At 33.9% G+C, this 23393-nt stretch overlaps 1 protein-coding gene across 1 annotated transcript; it reads right to left on the minus strand.

Moving 5' to 3' along the window:
- Positions 1-57: 57 nt before the first annotated feature.
- On the minus strand, positions 58-7056 carry LOC112720013 (non-specific phospholipase C1). Its single transcript, XM_025770803.3, has 5 exons — positions 6115-7056; positions 5826-5998; positions 3954-4306; positions 2079-2255; positions 58-800 (listed from the first exon to the last, which is right to left on the minus strand). Exons 1-5 carry the CDS (start codon positions 6703-6705, stop codon positions 478-480), a joined length of 1617 nt encoding a protein of 538 aa, XP_025626588.1. The 5' UTR covers positions 6706-7056; the 3' UTR covers positions 58-477.
- Positions 7057-23393: the final 16337 nt, after the last annotated feature.

Below are 23393 nucleotides of genomic sequence, written 5' to 3' on the forward strand. Positions count from 1 at the left end.
TGCAATGTATCACAAACTTAAGTCCTATAAGAATAACAAAATTAAATATATCACAAATTTAGCATAAACAATAAGCTCCTCTAACATTAAAGCTTCATATAAATTTATAACACTACGCACAGTACATAATGTTTTGCTTAGTAAGTTATAATTCTAGCCACTACAATATATTCCTAGAAATTTTATCTCCAGCCTTACCTAGGAACCACATAATATAAATTTTAAGATTTCGTTCACAGTAATGTTCCTTTCATTCAAGAACAATCAACCATCAAAGTGATTAATAGGGCCAATAACTGATTGTTCATATTGAGCATCATTAATCAGTTAACTGGTCAATGTTCTTAAATAGAAAATAACATTCAGAACCCATTTTTGCATCCCCCCTTCTCCCCAAAAACCCTTTCCTAAATTTAACATGGAATCTAAAACCTAACATTTTAATACATATATTTACAGCTGATTTTGTGAAAAGAATCAGTAAGATTCCAAACCACCGTGGTGAGCTTCCACAGGAACTCTGCTAGTGAGTGAAGGCCTCATTGTGACAATGGCTGATTCATTAGCTCCAGCTTTGAGAGCAGCTTTTCCAGCCTCAAGGAACCTCTTCACTGCATCTTCTGCATACTTGTTAGCTTCTCTCACTGTCATAGTCTTGCCAATGTTTGGATAAGAGTTGAGTACATGGTCACCATTGAGCTGAGATGCAAGCTGGATCAGTTCCACTTGGAACTCTGAGAGACTTGTGTCTTCCCTTGCTCCGAATGGCCTTAGATCACTACTCACATCCGCAAGTGTCTCTGCAAGTAGAAAACAACAATACAAATAGTGTTAATAAAAACCTTGAAATTTGGATATCAAGAATATGACTAGTTTCAAAAGGAACTAGGATATAGAACATGACAAAACAACAGCCATAAACGGGAATACAAAATAATTTATTTACTTCCAATATTCCCAACAAGTGAGTTCAGTAGACATGGAACACGGAAAATATTTGACTCGCTACCCCCCACAACCACCGTCAGTCTGCCGCCATGGGCGACTTTTTGTCAGAAGTCCACATTGGTCCGACGAGGGTAAAATGTCGATTTATTATACTTTTTTTTTTGTCTGATTTGCTAAACACAAAAAAAAAAAAAAAAACTGGAGATATTAGACTTTTTCGTTATTTCTGACTCTTGATATGATTTTCTGTTGAGACAGCCCAATATTTGTATTATTTGTTTTGGATTATTGTATGTAAAGCTGCACCATTTTCTCTTCACAATACTTCCAAACCCACTTCTGAGCTAGAGCCAAAAGCGGAAACTTACTCATTTAATATTGCCATTAGTGCAAAAAGACAAACAGGAAGTTTCCAGGACTGCATTTAGAAATCGCCGGTATTGCCTTAATGCCTCTTCATAACACATCAGAGACTCTGTTGGAAGAAAAAGCTGTTTGTCCATTGCAAGCCTAATACCTAAGATTGTCTATGGTTAGTGTCTTCGTCTACCAGAGACATGAATGCGGTGGTACATGTCCACCATTTGTTTGTTGAGACAGATTTTTTATGGACATAGGAGCACACAAGTGGATGCATACATGTCTTCAATGTTCTTTTCAAAATGGTGAGATGCAAAAACCGGATATGAGACACAAATATTTATTACAATTTTGTCCCTAAAAAATTCTAAATTGCACTTCTACTCTCATCATCACCAATACCTACTACATTTTCCTTCCTTTTCATTCCTCCATGCTGCTGCTTCCTCTTCCACCACCATCACCATACGCTGCCCAGATCCATCCAGCTGAGTCTATCACTATTGTGTCTCTATGTTTGTGTCCCATCTGTCTCCCCCCACTAACCAAACACAGCCTAACTAACCCACCCACCAGCAAAAGAACAAGTTCGAGGAGGGCTAATAAGATATTCATCATATTCACACAAAATGGACAAGTATCTTGAGCTCATCAAAATGTTGCTTTAATGAGTAGTCCAGACTATAACTGGTTACAGATTAATTTTACTACCAGTAGAGTGTGCCAAGTTCACTGTGTAGGATGAAACAATAAAAAAGGCAGAGACAAACCTGGACAATCATCACGAGAAGTATCTCGAATGTTGAAGTATTTTTCAAAGGTACCGGCCCAGGCATCTCTTTTTGTTAAAAAATTGGAGTTCAAATTGAAAAGCTTCTTTACTGTGGCAGGAACAGATGAATGTTCATATTGAGAAGTTGGTGTTGGCCCATCAGGTTCATGAATCACTGCCAAACAATTAAGTGTCAGCTTATGCTTAAAAACTCCCCTAAACAAGAGTTAAACTTGTCAAAACAATTAAAACTTGGGTTACAAGGCACAGCTTATGACTATCCAAGTACAGTTATTGCATCAACAGAAAAGTGGTTTGATAGATCCAACCTTTTGGAAGGATAAGGATCTAAACTAATTAATCAGTATACACAAAGAAGGCCAAAATTAGTTCTCAGTACCACATGTCAGAAGCACATAGAAGTATGAAATTCAGTACATAATTTCAAAGTAATGCAAAATTTTCCCATCAACTGTAAAGTGACTAGAATCACGCAACAGTAGAAAATCTGTATGTCAAAACTCTTTAGATCTGCCAACACACCATATAATTATAAATCCTATGCAAAGACCCAAAATGACTTAAACCAAAGCAAGTACACAGTCCCATATAACTGATAAGTAATAAAATACTTGTGTCTACAAAAATACAATCATCAAAGAGAGAAAACTAGTCAATTGTACAATTTGATGCAAAAGTATATTTCAGCCAAGTCTAAGGTACATAGAATTAACCCAACTAAATAATTATGTCTACAGCCACCATCATTAACCAGATAAACCTAAAAATTTGTACAGCTTCAAGCAGAAGTATAATTGAACCAAGTCTAAAGGTACATAGAAGTAGAACTATGCCAAACAAATAGTTATATCTACAAAATACCATCATCAAACAGATAAACCTAAACATCTGTACACCATGAAAAGTATAGATCAAGCTGGCCCTAAGGTACAAAGAAATATCCCATTCCACATTGGATTTTCCATACTAACAATTAAAAAATAAATTGGTGACAAGCCAAAGTCACTAAAGTCAAATGCAGCAAAGCCAAAAAACTTTCAATGTACTCCACTCCAGAAAAACAAAAACTAGGGGAGATATTAAAAAAAAGAAAGCTGAAAATTTGCACACTATTCATTCCTTCACCTAATAGTCTAATACCACTACCATAATTCTTTTTATTTACTTCATCAACACCATCATCAGTCATCACCATATGCAATTATTTAAAGAAATAAAACAAAGATAAAGCTAAGCAAACAAACAGAAAAGGCCAAATGGGCCAACTTGTCCCACTCGGTACAAACCCGTCTAACTTGTGAGTTATCCGACCCGAGCCAAAACTACCCACTTCTAAACAAGCCATGTTTTTATAATTTTATTGAACTCTCCCACTCTTTCAAGTCGAAGTCGGCAGAGCTGGCACATTGGTTCCGACTCATTTTACCAGCTGACATGATTTTTTGCAGGGATCAGGCTCACTAACAGTCATTACGATTCAATTCAATTTAATCCGTCCAAACCAATTAAGTCACTGGATGACATTAATGGTGTGTTTGTTTCAGTTTTTTAAAGGGGGAAAAATCTTTTTCCATATATTTCTCAGAAAAATTAAAAATATAAAAATCTAAAACAAAATTGTTTTCTACTTCATAGCATAAGTTTTCAAGAACAGCTTCTCAATAATTCTATTGTCAAAACTTTAGGCTTTATAGCGCAAAATTAAAATTTCATAATCACTATTTAGAAAAAGCTGAAAGAAAAACATCCTAAAAATTCAGAACCACCAAAAGTAGCAATAATTAAGAAAACACCACCCCATAAAATGATACACCAGCAAAATATTCCATAATTCACAAGTTACAAAACTGACCTGTACCCTTTTCAATCCAAGGGGAAATTAAGAAGGTAGGGACCCTGACACCCAACCTATTAAAGCGGAAGTAATAAGGGTCAGGCCCAATGATCCCATCAGGGTTAGGGACACCTTCCACAGGGGTAGGCACATGGTCATAGAACCCTCCATGCTCATCATATGTGATCAGAATTGCCATCTCCTTCCACTGAGGGCTCTTCCTGAGGATCTCATACACCTCCTTCACGAACCTCTGCCCCTCTGCCACATCATGCGAAGGGTGGTCATCGTTTGCTGGGGAAAGCTTAACGTCAAAGTACCTCTGCTCCACCACCACATAATTTGGAAGCTTCCCCTTCTTAGCATGGGACCTAGAGCATATTTTGCAATAAATTGTTTAGGAAAATATATTCTTTCAAAAAAATAAAATATATTATTTGGAAAAAAAATAAGCTTTTTAAACAAATTTTCATGCGCGTAAAATATTTCAACAGTATTATCTAATAGAAATCATAAAAATCATGTCAAGATGAGCAATTACATACAGAGAGACCCTATTGACTATTTTCTTGATTTTTACTAGATAATGGTGCAAATTATATCAATTTTTTTTAAGAATAATTTCATGCACCATCTAGTAAAATATTCACAATTTTAATTTTAAAAAATGAAAATGACACAATAAATTATTAAACCTATTAAATGACACACTAGTGCATGTAGATATATTTTTACGGTTTTAACTTCTTATGAAAATATTTTATTGTAATTAATCTATTTATCTATTTTATAAGAATAATATTAATTCTATAAGAATTTAGGATATATTATTTTTTTAATTCTTGAAAAGCAATTTCTTTCCTAAATTTGTTTACCTTAAAATTTTTTGACCAAATAAGCTTTCTATATATATATATATGGGTAAAATATCCATAACTTACCTTATTTAGTATTTATTAAGTGTCATGACAATTAATAAATACTAAATAAGACAAGTTATAACTATTTTTGCCTGATTTTCTTTAGTTACTAAAGATTTCAGTGTATATATATATCAAGAATACCTCACCTTTTATTATTCAAAACTTTAGTTTTTTTTCTTCAATATATATAATATATTAATAATAACACATGAATTGGGAAAATCTTACTCCTCCAAATAATATAACTTATGAATAAGATTAAACCGTCCTTCCTCTTGTTTCCTAGTAAATCAAACTTGTGAAAATTTATTATTCGAGGAATATTTTAAAATAAAAAAGACAATAAAATAATGAATTGTTTCAAATCTAAAATAAATTACTTTTTTTAATAATCAATAATAATATTAATATCGATATACAAGAAAAATTTATGGAGTTACTCTTTTATGCATTGCCAATGTAAAAATATTTATTGCAGTTGAATCTTGAGTTTGTACTAGTCTCACTATCACAAACTCACAGTTCAATTTCAACTACTATCGGGTAAATAGCTTATAATCAAAGACTCCTCAGCTCAATAATTTTTCGGGGAAAAAATCAATTATTTTTCAAAATTAATTTCTTAAAATAGTATATCATGCTAACAATTAACAAATATACCTAAAAATATTTCTAACACTTTAATAAAGAAAATCAAGCATTTTAAGCTCTATATTTAATAAATTAAAGAGGAATTTAAGAAATACAATAAATTTATCTTCAAGAAAAAAAAAAGATGTTTATCATAAGAAAATGTCTCGGAAAGTCCATTTTTAAAGTAAAAAATATATCATTTTACTTTTTTATCCACTGTGAAAAAAACGATTTTTTCTCCCCAAAATAAGAAACCGTACCAAAAACAAGGAACAAACTTTCCTACTTCAAAATTAAACCCTAACGAATGAGTAAAAACTAAAACATCGCTCACTTGAATTTCAAGGCGTAGCTATGGAAATTGACAACGTTCTTGATCTTCCTGAGCGATTTGAAGAACAGAGTGGCGGGAATATTCTGGTAGTAAATCCCAAACGTGAGTCCGTTATCGTTCAGCGAATCGAAGATTGTCCTCTGCGGGAACCCTTCAATAAGGTCCTTCCTCACCTACGTTACACAAATACGAATACGAGTATTGAATACCATACGGTATTGTTTTAATTATAAATAGAAATGGAAATTTTATGAAAAAGGAAAAAAAATAGTGTATTATATTTGCTCACATTGCTCATGGCACCGTGCGAGGTTGCAGAGTGAACGTAGAACCGATTCGGCTGAGTCGACGCGGGAACCGACGCAAACCACTTGTCGAAAACGCCGAACTCGTTCGCCAACTCAGTGTAAATCGGAAGCCGCTCCGGCTTGAACCCGCTCATAACGGTTCTCGACATTCCTTTGAGCTGGTTTTCTGCTTGTTGCGCGAAACCGTTCATTGGTGCGGGGTTTGCTGACGTGTCATTTGAGCCGAAGATTTGTTCGCGAATCGCTTGGAAGGAGTGACCAGGATCCGAATCGATGAAGATTGCGTCGTCGGTGACGGGAATTGAAGGTGAGGAGAGGTCGTTGGCGGTTATGCGGTTCGATTCGGTTCCGGTTAGACCGTCGATATCGGGTCGGGTCTTCTTGAGCCACCCGAGGACGTGGTCGAAGGAGCGGTTCTCCATGACGAGGACCACCACGGTCTTGATTGGGCCGTTGATTTTGTGGGTTTTTTTGCGGTGGAGGTTGGCGGTGGTGGTGGCTGAGATGGGAGACAGGAGGAGGAAGAGAAGGAGGAGGGTGGGGAGGGGGAAAGGGGATCGCCGGAGATTCATCTCTCCGGTGGCCGGTATTGTTCTGTTTTTTTTCCTTTTTTCACCTGTGAATGGTTTAAGGGGTAAAATTGGGAATTCAAAAAGTTGGTATGGGTGGGTGGGTTACTTTGCTTAGTTTGGTTTGGTTTTTTTTAGGGATATATAAAGAGGAGCACAAAAGAATACGGTATATGCTTTTAAAACAAGATAATTTTTTTGTTTTTGGCTTTTGTGTTTGGAAATTAATTAAGGTTTTGTAATTTGTTTATATTTTGCATCTTTCTCCGAAACACCCAAATTTTATGTAAGGATCTATGTAGGTATGTTACTTATTCCAAACAAATTCTGTGTATCTTGAATCCGTATTTTATAAGTGTTTTTAGGACTATCCTCATTATTATATCCGTTTTCTTAATAATTATTTGTATGTCTTAAATTAATGAAATTTTCAATCAAATATTTTAACTGAGGTAACAGTACAAAGCTAAATATAAAAAAAAAATTGTGTATCTTAAATCCATTTTAGAGGCAATCTTAGGATTTTAGGATACCATAGAAACAAATGTTCTTTAATTTAATTTAATTTTGGGTAGTAATTCTTCTTCTAATATTGTCATTTAATTATATATTTTTAAATAATTATCTAAATTTTTTTAGGTCACTAGACATAATCCTCAAATATTCATCGGCTAAAAATCGATAACTAATTTCTTGTTTCGTATGAATTTTTAAGTTAATAACTTTTTCCGTTAAATATTTTTATATGATATAATAATATATAATTAAATATCTATCTAAAATTATTTAGACTAATAATAATGTATACAGTCATACAAATTAAATACGTATTAAAATTTAAAACCATTGATATGAAAGTAACATATAATGATTCTTAAATGTAATAGTTCTTGATATTATAACAATATTCAAATGTTACACAGTCTAAGTGTGCATGTGTTTTATATTTCATAAAATAATTACAAAAATTAATTCTTTAGTTTTTGTTTACCAAGTCAAGTTTTTGAGTTCCGTGGAGGTTATAACTCCACGCCCAAAACGTTACTAACAAGAATTTTGTGAAGATTTGTTTCCATGTACATAAACTTTTCAGCATGTAGGCCATCAATCTATTTCATGGGTGAGGGTCCCTTTCCACAAAAATTGACGTCTTATGATTTCATAAACAAGGTTTGTTAGTTGTTACATGTATAAAAAAAATCACTAATAAATTATTAAATAAAAAAATATATTTGGTTTTATAAAAAAATGATTATTTTTTATAAAATTTATAAAATAAAGGGTAAAGTATTAAGATGTAATCCTATTTTGGTCCTTAAAATTTAAAGTATCCTATTTGAATCTAAAAAAGTTTTATTTAGTTTCAATTTAGTCTCACCGTGAGGTCAAAGTTAAATAATTAACGAAATATTCTATATGACAGTAGTATAAGAACAAAATCGATAATTTAGAGAACAAGTACAAGCTCTAAAGCACAAAATCAACCGTGGATGCATCAATACATTTATTTATCATTCTCCTTAGTTCTATAGAAAATATTTCATTCAAATTGTAAGAAAAATGATAAATAAATCATAAATGTATTGATGCATCTACGACTGATTTTGTGTCTTTAGAGCTTGTACTTGTTCTCCATATTATCGATTTTGTTCTTATACTGCTGTCATGTAGGACATTCCGTTAATTATTTAACTTTGACCTCACAGTGAGACTATATTGAAGCTAAATGAAACTTTTTTGGATTCAAATAGGACACTTTAAACGTTAAGAATCAAAACAGGATTATCCTTAAACGTAAAGAACAAATTTAGTATTGAGGTAGGAGTTTTTTTCCGAAATGGTCGATTGATATGTAATCCATGTTTATGGGGGGGGGGGGATTTTTTGGATTGACCGTTCATGCAATGAATCCAAAAGAGGGGGAAATTTTTTTCGAATTGTATGTTCCTCGGACACGCATGGAGCATGCATGTTAGTTGGGTGGAGAGATGGGGTTTCATGTGTTACACTCTCTTTTCTATCTCTCCCATGACTCTACAAACTAAAGAACAAAATTTAGTGAAACGAACTTCATTTTTACATTCACTTTTTTACTTTCACCTTTTTCACCATTAGTTTAACTAAGAGAAAAAAAATTTACTCCTACCGTGAAAGACAAAATTTAAAGAAAAAATGGGGACACGTAATCTTACTAAACCTGAAAAACACATGATTGAATGTTTACATATCCAAAATATGTAAATTATTTTTTTAATATTAGTGATAATTAGTTTTAGTGTTAATTAGTATTAGTTAATGTTGGACTAAATCTCCATTTTGGTCCCTGAGATTCACGCGATTATCCATTTTGGTTTCCGAGATTCAAAATTACCTATAGTGATCCTCCAAATTCAAGTTCGGGCACTAATTTGGTCTCTCACTCGACTCTTTCCGACAATGATTCAGCAAATGGAGTGCTGGAGTGGCACCATTCCTGCCACGTGGACACTGCAATGGCTAACTGACATGGCAAGATTTGTATTTTGGACCCAATTTGGTCCATGAAACCCTAACTTCTACACCATCCTCCTCCTCCACCTCCTTCTTCTTTTGCCATTGCAACTATCGCTCCCACAACTCATCACTATTCACCTCTATTCTTGTTTCACTGTCATAGTCAATCCTACAATCTTGAAATAATGCAGTTTCCTAACCCATGCCAAGCTCCTGCAACAAGTCACATTGCAGGGCCTTTTCCACTACTTCACACACCACCTCATTGCCACAATCATTGCCCTCAGCTCCACCGTCCGTGCCACTGTCCTCCTCCTCACCCTCGCCCCGATCGTCGCTTTCTGTTTTCTGGTGGGATCAACTTATAAGGCGCTCTCTTCATCACGGGACCCTCACGACGCCGTTGCCCTCTACCATTAGATGAGGGATCATGGGTAGACCCCTAACCACTACGCCTTCTCTTTTGTCTCTAAGGCCTGTGATGATATTTCCTCTTTCTTTGCCCGCATTTTTTTCCACACTGTTGTTCTACGATCTGGCTTCGACTCTAATGTCTTCGTTTATAATGCTGTGGTTGGCATGTACCATGGGCGTGGCTCTGTCCAAGACGCACACAACATGTTTGATGAATTGTGCCAAAGGGGCATCCAGGACTTTGTGTCTTAGAATTCCATTACATCTGCTTATTCTCGTGCTTTTGAGACAAATACAGCACTTCAATTGTTTGTTGAAATGACCACTCGTTATTGGTTGTCACCAGATCTTGTGAGCCTTGTTGACATACTTCCTGTTTTCACTTTTGTTGGTTCTTTGATGTAGGGGAAACAACTTTATAGGTTTCTTGTTGGGAGTGGGTTGGTGGATGATGTTTTTTGTGGAGAATGTTATTGTTGACATGTATACCAAGTGTGGTAAGATGGATCAAGTAAACAGGATTTTTGAAAGAACAAAGTTGAAGGATATTGTTTCTTGGAATATTATGGTCACCGGGTATTTTTAGACTGGAATGTTTGGAGATGCTCTCTCTCTATTTGAGCATAAGTTAGGAGAAGAAGGAGAAGAAAGGGAAGGAGGAGGAGGAGGAGGATGGAGAAGTTAGGGGGAAAAGGAGGACGAGGATGCAGAAGTTATGATTTCAGGGACCAAGTTAGGTCCAAAATATAAATCTTGCTATGTCAGCTAGTCATTACAGCGTCTACGTAGTAGGAAGAGTGTCACTTCAACACTCCATTTAATTTACTGAGTCATTACTAGAAAAGGTTGAGGGACCAAATTAATATCCAAATCTAAATCTAGAAGACCACTATAAATAATTTTTAATTTTAAAGACTAAAATAGGTAATCACGTGAATCTCAAATACTAAAATAAGAATTTAGTCGTTAATGTTGTTTGAAGACTTATATTTGGTATATTAGTATTAATAGTGTAGTTTAAAAATTTAGTTTAATTAAAATGTTTATTATTACTGCAGTTATTTGGTTAACATGCTTATGATGATGTGATTAATTATAGTTATTTGGTTAATACGTTTATGTATAAAAAAATGATGTGACTAATTCTAGTTACAGTATGTGAAATAATTTTTTTAATGTATGTAGGATTAATAATACAGTTTCAATAAACTTCACCCTAACGTGTTATTATTAATTGTTGATGTTTACCCAGGAATTTGTTACATTTGTTATGTTTTTAATGTATTAGATAATGCTTAAGAGTTAACAATGTGTAATGAGTAGAAAAATATTATGTTATGAACTTTTTTGAGTGACTAATACTTAAACAAACATTTTTATATGTTTAAATAAAATTCGATCAATTTAAAAAATATTTTATCTATCATTTCATTATTAAAAAATATAAAAAATAGTACATCATTAAAACAAACACTAGCTAAATCGTTGAATATTTAATATTCTGTGCTTGGTTCAATATATATAAATTAAAACAAACACTAGTTGAATATATATTGATCTGATGAGTAGTTAAGATTTTAGGTTATGTGCTATAATTTTTTAAAAGAGAAATATTAATTTTTATCCAGTAATTTTGTAAATGTTTAAAAAGTATATATCATATGTTGGAAATTTATTTTTTATTGTTAACATTTTTTTTTAGGGTTTAAAATTATTGAAACTTAGACATGAACATGCTAGAACCTTGTGATTCAATTGCCGTTGAATTTCTAAAAAGATTGAGTTTGGACAAATATCTTGCATGGAAAGAATACAAGGACATTTGGCAATGTTGATAGTCTTAATTAAAAGATAACATCCAGATATACATATCTTTCATCTTTCAGCTAGTGAATGCACAATAATTTTGGAGGATGTAGCAATGATTTTTGGTCTTCAAAGCAATGGCATGCCACTTTCAGGATTAACGATAAGCAGTCAGAGCCTCCTAGACAGTGGATAAGTGCACGGATCAATTTGAAAAGTGCACCCACAGGGAGTGATTGTCGGAAAAATTTCATTAAGTTGACATGACTTAGGAGGTATAAAAATAATACAGACTTGACTGATATTGTTGTTATACAAAGGTATATAAAAGCTCATATTATGTTGTTGTTTGGTACAACCTTGTTCTGTGATAAATATAGCAATGGAGTATATTGAAAATTTCTACCATTGCTCCGTAATTTTCGCGTAGATAAGTAAATTTAGTTGGGGGTTCAGCATGTCTTGTCTATCTGTATCGATCATTATATTGGACATCACGTTTTGATTGTAAGGACCTAGATGGTCCAGTGCTTCTCCTCTGACAGGGTGATGTGACAGTTCGGTATGCAACAAGGCATTCTTGGAGCTGCAAAGAATCTTGGTGGTGCGCATAACAATGTATTGACAGGTCCTAAAAATTTGAATTGGATTGTAGCGCACGATAAGTGGATTTCAATATGGCAAGACCAATATGATCGCCGACTTAAGGATCTTAATCCAGTCATTACTTATGATGCGTCTGAGTTTTACATGAGTTGGTACAGAAGTGAATTTTCTAGTCACTTGCACTTGGGCGAAGGTAATACTCCTAGTGAACAACCAGCGCCGCCACAGTTACAGTTACAACCACAAGCACAACCAGTTCCACAACAACAAGTTCTTCAGGATCCTGGGATGTTGTTTTCTCCTCAAGTGGACCAACAACAGTTCTTTATCCCTAAAATGGACCAAGCTGCTATAAACCAAATTTAGAGTTTTTTTATGATGCAGATCAATCACAGTGGGGTAGTTATCCAGGTCAAAGGCAAATCCTCCAACATCAAGATGACAGACCATTTGAAGTGGTGCATGGCCGCATGTCTTTTGATTCAAGACTTCACATGCCATCGATGCTGGGCATTCTGGGGATCCATCTAAGAGTCATTCTCCTTTGACTTAGGTAGGAGTGGTCTCGGTCGAGGAGTTGAATTTGTCCGTCCCACAGGTCCTAGTGGGAGCATACCTCGTTTTGATCTTTAACACGGTTGCAGCAACAATTCAGGAGGAGGTCAAGGTGGAGGACGAGGAGCCAGAGGCAGATGCCTTTATATGCACCTTAGTGAATGCACCCCGTGATAAGGTGGATGACAATGACGACGAGGATGCTGATGATGATAATGACAACACTGAGGATGATGATGATGATGATGTGGTAGTTAAGGATGTGTGTACACCCGCCACAGGTATTATAAATTGTGTTAACTTTAACTCCATACATCTGAATTTATTAGTAATGCATGGTTGTGTTCTGGGTAGGATTTATCTTTAATTCACGTATGTGCAACTCCTTGTTGATGTCATTATTATTGTGTATCATTGTATAGGTATTAGATGTGTTTGCAATAAGGGTTATGACTTATGGATTGATCCTTTGCGAAGAAGTCATAACCGGTTTACTCCAGCAACAATCAAGAAGAATGTTGGTAGAAAAATGAAGAGTATGGCAAAGGTAGTAAAGAGCAAGTTTAGCAAGTAGTATCTCCTCGTTTAGGTTGTCATTTTTATGACTATGTTATTTTTTATCGTGTTTGAAAACATGGACTATGTTAGACTTTATTGTTATTGTGGTTTGTTTCATTTAGAACTATGTTGTTTTTATCTATCATGATTCAAAACATGGATTATGTTGAACTTTATTGTTATTGTGGTTTGCTATTGTTAAGACTTTAATCTAGTACATTGAACTATGTTAAATTTGATGTATCAGAGACTATTTTGCTTGCTTTGTAGTTAAAGTGAGACTTCACGGGAGGATTTAAACTATACAAAAAATTAGAACATAAATTGACAATCGAACGCAAACAGAGAATATACCAATTAGGCATTCTCATTGGGCACTAAAATGGTGTGACACATACGTTATCACCTCAACCACTAACTATTTAGAACATTGCCCCATGCACTTGATCCACCCCTATAAGGACATCTACTACAATTGTGACCCTCCGCACCACAAAGCCTACACCGCCTTGGAGCACGCATCTCGCGTATGTCCATTTCATTCAAGAATCGAGTGATTTTTGGACGCCCTTTCCACACTCGCCTGAGGCTAGGATTAGGTATCATCCTTGGTCCTTCAACCACTGACCATGTAGTTGGGTTTTCCAGTGGCCTAAACCTGGCTCTACAGACCTTTCTAACCTAATGCATCCGGTAAACCTCAATCACATAAACTTGCCAATCCAAGCGTTGGTTCGCACAACATGCAAACATATGGAGACATGGAATCCGATCCACCTGAAAATCACCACAATCACACTGCCAGTGGCATAGATCGATTGCGTACTCCATACCCGATGGCATCTCATAGACCTCGAACACCTCGTTTCACCTATCAAATATACTAACCTGAATGCTTGCTGAATGCTTCCTGATGGCGAGAGATTCTATCCAACCACCGAGTATATACCTCATCGCGGTCATGTAGTCATTGGTATCACGTATTAAATTCATGAACTGTCCTAGAATAGCCTGTTTCAAAAAACGATATTAGGAATTTACACACTATAAAAAAGATTCAAACCTCTGTAATGTTAAATGTTATATACCTATGTTGACAATAAGCTTTTGCAAATACGGTGTCTTGGAATTTCTCAAGAAGTTCACTGCTATGTGCCTAATACAATGCATATAAATAACTCTCGGAGGATCCCATGCTCCATTGCTATGGGCTATGACTGAAGTAATAGACTCATAACGATAAAAAATAAGACCCACATCATCCCGAATCACGACACGTCTTCTCAAATTAGAAAGAAAAAAGTACCATGCATCAGTAGTCTCCCCTTCGACAATGGCAAAGACAATAGACACAATATTTTCGTTGTCATCTTGTGATATTGCAACTATCAGAACTCCCTTGTATTTTTTATATAAGTGTATGCCATCTACCTACACAACTGATTTACAATGTCTGAATGCTCTAATGCAAAGGTAAAAACTCCATAACACTCGCTGTAATACTCGGATATCCTGAGTCAACTCATCCCCTCGATAGACAAGCACCGTTTCGAATTGCATAACTGCTGCTGGTTCTTTTTTACACATAGCTTCAAACCATGTTGGCAGAGCCTCATATGATGCCTCCTAACCACCAAAAATCTTCTCAACGACTTTTTGTTTTACCAACCATGCTTTGCGGTAGCTCACCGTGTAATTGAACTTTTCCTGAACATCTACATTCACAGATCACACTTTCAGAGATGGGTGGTCAGCTTCCACTAATGACTTTATCGTTTCTACGATTGTGTCTGAGTTCAACTTGCAGTGGTCTTGAGAAATAATAGATCTGGTGTAGGTGTGGCTACCATTATAACGTCTTATTTTCCAATAATATTTATTTCGAATCAAACTAGCCCTGATAAGCCAATCACAATTATTTCCATATTGTACACATTTGGCATAAAATGACATTGGCTTAGACTCGTATACCCGGTAGTCAACTCCTTTACGAATCATATAGTCTTTGATGGCCGCGATCACAATCTCTCTAGAACTGAATTCTATCCCAATAATAAATTCGTCGTCTGCAACAATAGGTGGGTCTGCAACAATAACACAAAAACCAATTATACATTACAATTAGCAACCACAATAGAATCATCATCTTATAGTACAGCAAAATATAAATATACTCTACTAATATTATATTCACATACCAGTATTTGCATACTCAAAAAACTCCGGTGCATTCAAAGCCGTAAGGTCCAAAATGTGCATAGAAGACGGCTCCCCAAACAGATGTTGGCTTGCTAGTACATTTGCCACTTCTTCTACATCTGTCTCATTAGTGCAATCAACATTGTTGGAATTAAGTCTCAAAGTGGTCCCTAAAGTTGTACTCGAGCCTCATATTGGTCCCTGAAGTTAATAGTAACTCAATTTAGTCCTTGAAATTGCACTCTAGGACTCACAGTAGTCCCTCAAGCAGTTTTCGTTCATCACTAGCCATCGGAAAGCTGAGGTGAATCGATTCCTGCCACGCTGGCACTCCAAAAACGACGTCGTATTATTTTTGGCATGTGTTTTGGCCAAAATGACGTCAAGTGGTGTATCATTCTATCTATAACGTTAAACTCCAATTTCTACCCATCTTCTTCTTCTCCTACTCTTCAATGGCTCTGATATAACACGTTGTTGGTAATATTTTCCTCACGGAGAAACCAAATCGCCTCCGATCCACTGAGCACAATCGTCGTCATTGCTAATGTGCTGGGTTGTTAACCGCGTTGTCTCTGTTAAAGTAAGGGTTTGGAAAAGAAAAAGATCAATTTTGATGTTCTCTGTTATTTCTTCAGTTCTCTGAGTCCATCTTTTTTAGCCGTTAAATATGGTGTTGTTTGTTGTTTTTGTTAGGGCATGTGCGTTTATTTATCTATATTGTGTTGATTTTGCACTCCTCCACTTTGTTGTTATTGTTGCTGCCAAGTTCTCCTCCATTTAAGAATTGAACTGCCAAGTTATCATAATTTGCATATCCTATCTAGTGTTGAAATACATTTATCTATTGTTGAAATTGTTATTATCTACCCTTATTCTTGTGCAATGCATTTATCTATTGTTGAAATTATTATTATCTTAATTTGCATATTCTATCTAGTGGCTAGTTAATATTTGATTTTTCCTTATAATTTGAAATTATTTATTCCTCATTCAACCATCGGTTCATCACAGATTCTGATTGGCTTATTATCAAAATTCTTAGTATGTTACTATTACTGTTATATGAAACTAAAAACATTGTTCAAAAATAAATTCTTATATGATAGCAAAAAATTTTTGGTGGTGCTATGTCAGTTCAAAATAATTTCTGCTACTGTCTTGTATGACAGAATTTTTTATCAGTTTGAACGTTATTGTTTTATTGAAAACATAAGCAAATTATATCAAGATGGTGGTGCTATGGCAGTTCAAAAGCAAATTCTTTGCCAAACTCTTAACAGAGGAAAACTAAAGATGTACAGTTCTTTTGAAATATTCGAGATTGTAACAAATAGGCTGTATAATTTAAAGGTTCTTATAATTTTTGACAATGTCAATCAATTAGAAGAACTAGAGGAATTGGAGTAAATACCCATAGTCATCCCTGAGATTCACGCAAATACCCATAATAATCCCTAAGATCCTGATTTCCCCATTATAGTCCTCCAGATAGAGCTCCGAGCACTCAAAGTAGTCCTTAGCCATATTTTAGGTGATGAGTCATCACCGGAGCGCTGACGTGGCCTCAAATTGCCACGCTGGAGGGTCCAATGGCTAGCTGAGCTGGCTAATTTCCAATTTGTACCCATGTTGGTCCTTCGTATTATATGTAACCCTAAATCCCCAAATTTTCATATAATTCATCTCCTCTTCGACTTCATCTCTTCTTCTTCTTTTTCATACCCTTGAACTACACGTTGTGATCTTCGGGAATGAAGCTTCACCACCTTCCCAGCCATCTGTAGCATCATCATAAACAGAACAATACCATAGTTAAAGGAGAACAATGCCATTCAGTTCCTAAAAGAAGCAGTCTAGGAATACTGAGGGTCAAGCATATCGAAAAATATCAAAACAGAAAGTAACAAACCATTCTCCAAACCAAGTCTTCAGGACCCAATGGTTGAGCTGGACAAGGATACAGGAAATGCATTGAGTACTGGAAAACAAAATAAAAGCAATTAATGCCAAATAGGAAAGCAAGACATTCAACTAAATATCAATTTTAGAAAAATAACAAATATGCAGGGTGATTAGTGGTTATATTGCACGGGACATAAATTATGCTTAAACTTGCCATTGGCATTGGGAAACAGTAGAAAGTTTTTGCAAGGTTTCAGCAGCAAAAGACTGTACATAACCCAGAATACAAACCTTGCAAAGATTTTGTTGCATTTCTTTTATACGAGCAGCACTAATACCTTTCAAAAAATTTAGAAGCCAACCTAAAGGATTTGAGGTCACATTGGACCACAAACTATTTGGAAGAAGAGTTTCATGGTTTCCCCTCCTATAAGGATCAATGCATTTGCAATTCCTACTGATAAATAAACAGTTGGAAAGAGAACAAGCCACACCCCCAATCTTTCACCTGAAAAAGCAAAGTTGAAACCTTTTCAAATCATGCAATGATAGTTTTAGGACTGTTATATGCATATAAATCTTCAATTAACTTGGTTTGAGTACCCAACATAGTTTTTGAGGATCAATTATATATAAAGCATTTTTGCATTGTTAATTATGCAAATTTACATCAGATTATAATGCACTTCTTTAAAAACATATAAAGAAATAAAACAGTATGGCATGAAATAAAATAGAGATTTTGCAGCAAGGTCTACTTTCACTATTTCTGTGCTAAGAATCAACTCTATACCTGCAATCAAACATTTAAATTTGCATTTGGAAAATCATTGTTAGGGACCATTTTTCTAATTTACTCTTGTTTTCACTTAGCATGAGAGCCTAGTTGTCCTTAAAACTATCCAATAATTGTGATGAACCAAACGTAATAATCACCTTTTTCATTATACCACTCAGGAAGCAATCTTTCTCTTCCACTTCCAACACAAACATGGAAACCAGGAAGTCTAGCAGGGGCTGCAAAATCCAATTGTCACATCAAGATAATTATAGCATAGAGGGAGAGAGAATATCACAACTTACACTCAGGAAAAAGGTAAGTCTTACTTAGTACAGGACGTTCATAAGGTGCTACCTACAGAAAATACAAAAAGAAAATACAAGGGAACATGTATTAAGACAAAATGTAAAGAAAGCCTACTAATGCATTAAAAAAAATTAATCACCACAAGAAAATATATTTTTCCAATCCTGCATACAACTCCCTGTTTCATCCGTGTTTCATTCAGGTTAAATAGAGCAACCCTACAAACCCCAGCCAGCCTTCAAACCCTAGACACTACAATGAGACCAAAACTCCAGAACCTCAACTATACTAACAACTTGCATATCATGAACCAACACTGTATTGAAAAAAAAAAAAAGAAGGTTACCTTGAGTCCGATCACAAAGTCAGAACCTCGTGCTTATGGTGGTGAAGGAGGGGAAGAACGATAACAACTTCTGATCGGATTACTTCTTCTCTCAAATTTTCCTAAACTCAGCGAATACAACCCTATGGCTACGCCATTGATGGGGAGATGAAGAAGAAGTCCGAAGGTGGAAGAAGAAGAGATAAGTGAAGTGAAGTATTTGTGTACGGCGTCATTTTTGGCTTTTAAGGGTGTCAAACCCAAAACGACGACGTTTTGGACCCCTCCCACGTGGCAATCCAAGTCCACGTCAGCGCTCCGGTGATGACTCATCACCTAAAATATGGCTAGGGACCACTTTGAGTGCTCGGAGCTCTATCTGGAGGACTACAATGGGGAAATCGGGATCTTAGGGATTATTATGGGTATTTGCGTGAATCTCAGGGACGACTATGGGTATTTACTCAGAGGAATTGATTATAAAGTCACTTTGTACAAGAAATAGAATAATTATAACTACTAGAAATATGCATATTCTATCCGGATTTGGAGTGGATGTAATTTACAAGGAATATGCTTTTTGAGTTGAATATGCATGCCTAATAGCAATACCAGATGTCTATGGGAAGGCCCTAAAGTACTTTTCATTTGCATATCTTTTTAGAAATAATTAAAATAGTTAAGACACTTTTTTTTCTTTAAATTAAATAGCTAAATTTTTTATACAACATGCTAATTTGCTAACATAATAATGATAATAATCTCTTATTATAGTTTCTCCCCTTGTTGAAAAAGATGGAGTTAAGCGACTCAAAATATCTTGAGTGGCTAGATCTTGCATAATGCACAAACTTATTATTGGTTCACTCATAATTCGATATCATAGAAAGCCTGCATTCTTGAGTCTGAAAAATGTTACAACATGGTCAGCATTAATCTTATCAGTAACTGGTTGTTCGTGATTTAGGGTAATGGGTGGGGGAGGATTTTCAATCATTTTTGTAGTACTAAATGGTTGTGAATGGTTTGAGACATTGAGTTATGGAATCCATTATTTTATCTAGACTCTGAAGCATGTGGAACTAAATACAGCTTGTCATGTTTTCAATCAAATCATTTAATAAAAATTGATAGTAAGTACAGAAGTAGAATTTTGAAATTTGGGTATAGAAGAGAAGGAAAGAGAAGAGAAGAGAAATTTGGGGATTATGGTTTTTAAATTTGATTCAGAAACCAAATTGCCACAAAAAAATTTACTAATCCACGTCAGCTAGCCGGTACTTGGCCAGCGTATCAGAGACGAATCCACATCAGCTTTTCGATGGTGTCTATTGACGGAAAATGCTTGAAGGACGACTCTGGGTCCCGGAGTGCAACTTCAAAGATGAATATGGGTAATTATTAACTTCAGGGATCAATTTGAGGCCCGAATGTAACTTTAGAGACCACTTTGAGACTTAACTCACATTGTCGCCATCTACATTTGAATCATCTATTTTATAGTTGTCTTCAAATTCATCTTCGCTTTCATTATTGTAACCTTCGCAATCCATGTTTCTATCGGCGTCTTCAGCCCCATAAGCCAAGTGTTCAAACTCAACATAAAGCTCGATGACGGAATCTTGTTATCGACTTTCATGATATATTGAAAACATTTCTTGCATCTCTACTTCATCAGTGACATACTTGGTCTCGAATTGTATGAATCTTTCAAATACTATTACAGAATACCTGTGCACAACACTAGTAACTCTTTTTAATATTTGCGGATCTATCATTTCACAAATTATACCTTTTAATTCTTTAAATAATATGGTGAAAGGAACAACAATATCACATAGATTCTCACACATAAATCTTATACCTTCATATATCTGAAATAAAATTTGACCATTAAAATACACTCTCAAACTAACTCTATCAATCATTTTTCTCATTAATTTTTTAAAAATTAAATACAAGAACAACAAATATATCAAAAAACAAAAACAGATAAGAGAAGAAGAGGAGCAGGACGAAGAACAACAAAATGAATGCCAAGTCTTGACTGAGCCCTTATTTGTAGTCACTGCTATTCAAATTTTTTATTTTTTCCTGACAAATCATCCCACCGTATATCAATTCGCCCCCACCATACATCAAGTCGCCTCCACCATCTAACAAGTCGCTCCTACTATTTTCTCTTTTTTACAATTTTTTTTTTTTACATCCTCGCAATAATCACCCCTTCATTATTTGTCTTTTTCTTTTGTCTTTAACAAATCGCGGACAATAATTTTCTATTTTTTTAATATGTAAGTAAAATACACAAGTGCATCATAATAATACATAACACAAATTGCAGTCCAATATTTTAAAAAATGAACCTACATTGATAATTGACTTAGTATATAATATTTGTTACCCATTCAAAGGATTTATTCATAGTAACTCAATTTCATCTTTAGAGATCTCACACATAGTTTTAGGTTTTAGTAAATTCTTAATTTTGTTATCACAAGGTAGAGGGATAAAGTGGTTATAATTTTTTTTTTTTTTTTACATTTGACGTCATTGGTATTTCAACAAACAGAATTTTTAAAAATATACATACTTGTTATTTTTAAAATTTTATTTTATATTTAAAGAAAATAAGATTAGAGCTAAAATATTTGTATTAAGTCTTAATACTTGTCATTTTGTAACTTTGTATTTTTGAACACTAATACATTCTAGAAAAAATAAAGAGTATAATACTTTTTAAAAAATAACAAGGTAATAAATAAAATGGTAGGTTATATAGACTTTAACTTTTTTTAATTTCATTTTAAGTAAAATATTATATGTAATTTATTTAAAAACTAAAAATATATAATTAATCTGATTAGTAAATTATTCCTTTAAATTTCAATTAATCATATAAAATATAATAAAATAAAAAATTAAAATTTATTTAATTAATAAAAAATAAAATACTTTTTTAAATAAAAAATACTTAAAAATGAATAAATGATCCTATCAAATTTCGTAGTGTAACCACAGTTCTATTTATTATTATTTTTATTTTATTTTATTTTATTTTTATATTTTTGGAGTCAGATACCAAAGTGTGGTCATTTATATTTCAAAATTTGGAACTCTGATGTCATGATATGGAACATTTTATACGGCCCAATGGAATATTCGTTCTTTGGATTTTAATGGGTGCATGCACTTTACACCCAGAAAGCGAAAGGCACTTGCAATCCAAAACCTATCACCATGAGGCGACAAGGTTTTTAGCAATTTTGGGCATTATCTTAAGGGAAATATTTCAAGTGCACCGAGAGTACTATTGCTCCAATTATTTTAATTGTTGATCTGAATTAAAATCAACAATTAAAATAACTAAAGTACCGATACTTTTCGATGCACTTAAAATGTTTCCTATCTTAAGTCTTATTTCTTCTATTCATTAATAAGCGTCTAGTATTATCAAAACAAAAAAAAGGGGGCTACTATTTTGTTTTTAATTTTAAATTTAGCGATATAAGAGATTGATGCGACTTGATCAATTTTTCACTTTGAACTTTTTTATTTTATTTTGCTAAGAGTAAGCTTAAGTCGTGATGCGGTATTTTTTTACAATCTAATTCTGTCTGGTTCGTTAATTCATAGAAGTTGTCTTATTTAGCCAATGAATTTCTTATGGCTTAAAAAAAATATAAATATAATTGTCAGCATCCTGGAAAATTGTACCACATTGTCATCCTTCTTAAACAATTTAGTTTTATGCCATTGTTCCTCCGGCATTGAGATATTTTGTAGAAAAATATTAGAGACTAATATTTGTAGTAAAACAACTACAAACAGAAAATGTTAGTCAATTAATATATTTTATTATTCTTTTTCTCTTAATTAGAGCAACATGTCACAGTAAATTTAAAATATTACATTCAATATTATTCGTATAGTATTTTAGGGTGTCTAAAAATATTTTGAATAATTTTAAAACGTTTTAAAATATCTTGTAAAGTTTTAGAAGATCCTAAAATATTTTAAAAAGTTATGAAATGTCATAGAATATTCTAAAAGATTATGAATATATACACAAGTGTAAAGAGTAATTTAAAATAATCTAAAATAATTTAGATAAACATAATAGATAAGATATTTGTAACAAAAATTCTGGATGATTAATCTAGACTGTTGATTAGATTTAATTATAACTGTTTATTTAGAAAGTGAATAATTACAAAAAAAAATTGACAATTTAGAATTTGGGTGTATAAGCTATCTATACAAGTACTTGTGTAGTAAAGTATTATTTTGCACCAAAACTTTATTTTTTTTTATGTTATTTAGTGTTTTTAACTTTCTTACTAACTATTGAGGGTTAGGTTGATTTAGTTTTAACTAAAAAATTTAGTGAATCCAAGTGCTGATATGATAGCGTTGAAGTGTGTTCAAGGCTGTGACAATTTAATATTAGAGTAAAATTTGAGAGACAATACAAGTTATTTATAGGTATAGCTTCTAGTGTGACCATAAAGTATGTTGAGATCCAAAGAAAAAGTGTTATTCCTTTTCAATGGAAAAATAAGAAAGTTTGTTCCTTAAGCGAGTAAAGAGGTAAAGACTCTAACATCTTAAAAAAAGAATTTATTTGTTGGGTATCCTATATAGATATGCCCTTTCAAAAATGATAGAACATGACAAGGAGGCTATCGAGACTCGTATTTCTATGACAAATGAAAAAGTACTTCAAAATTTAAGGAGTGATCA

The sequence above is a fragment of the Arachis hypogaea genome, chromosome 11 (genome assembly GCF_003086295.3).
Source record: "Arachis hypogaea cultivar Tifrunner chromosome 11, arahy.Tifrunner.gnm2.J5K5, whole genome shotgun sequence".
NCBI lineage: Eukaryota > Viridiplantae > Streptophyta > Magnoliopsida > Fabales > Fabaceae > Arachis > Arachis hypogaea.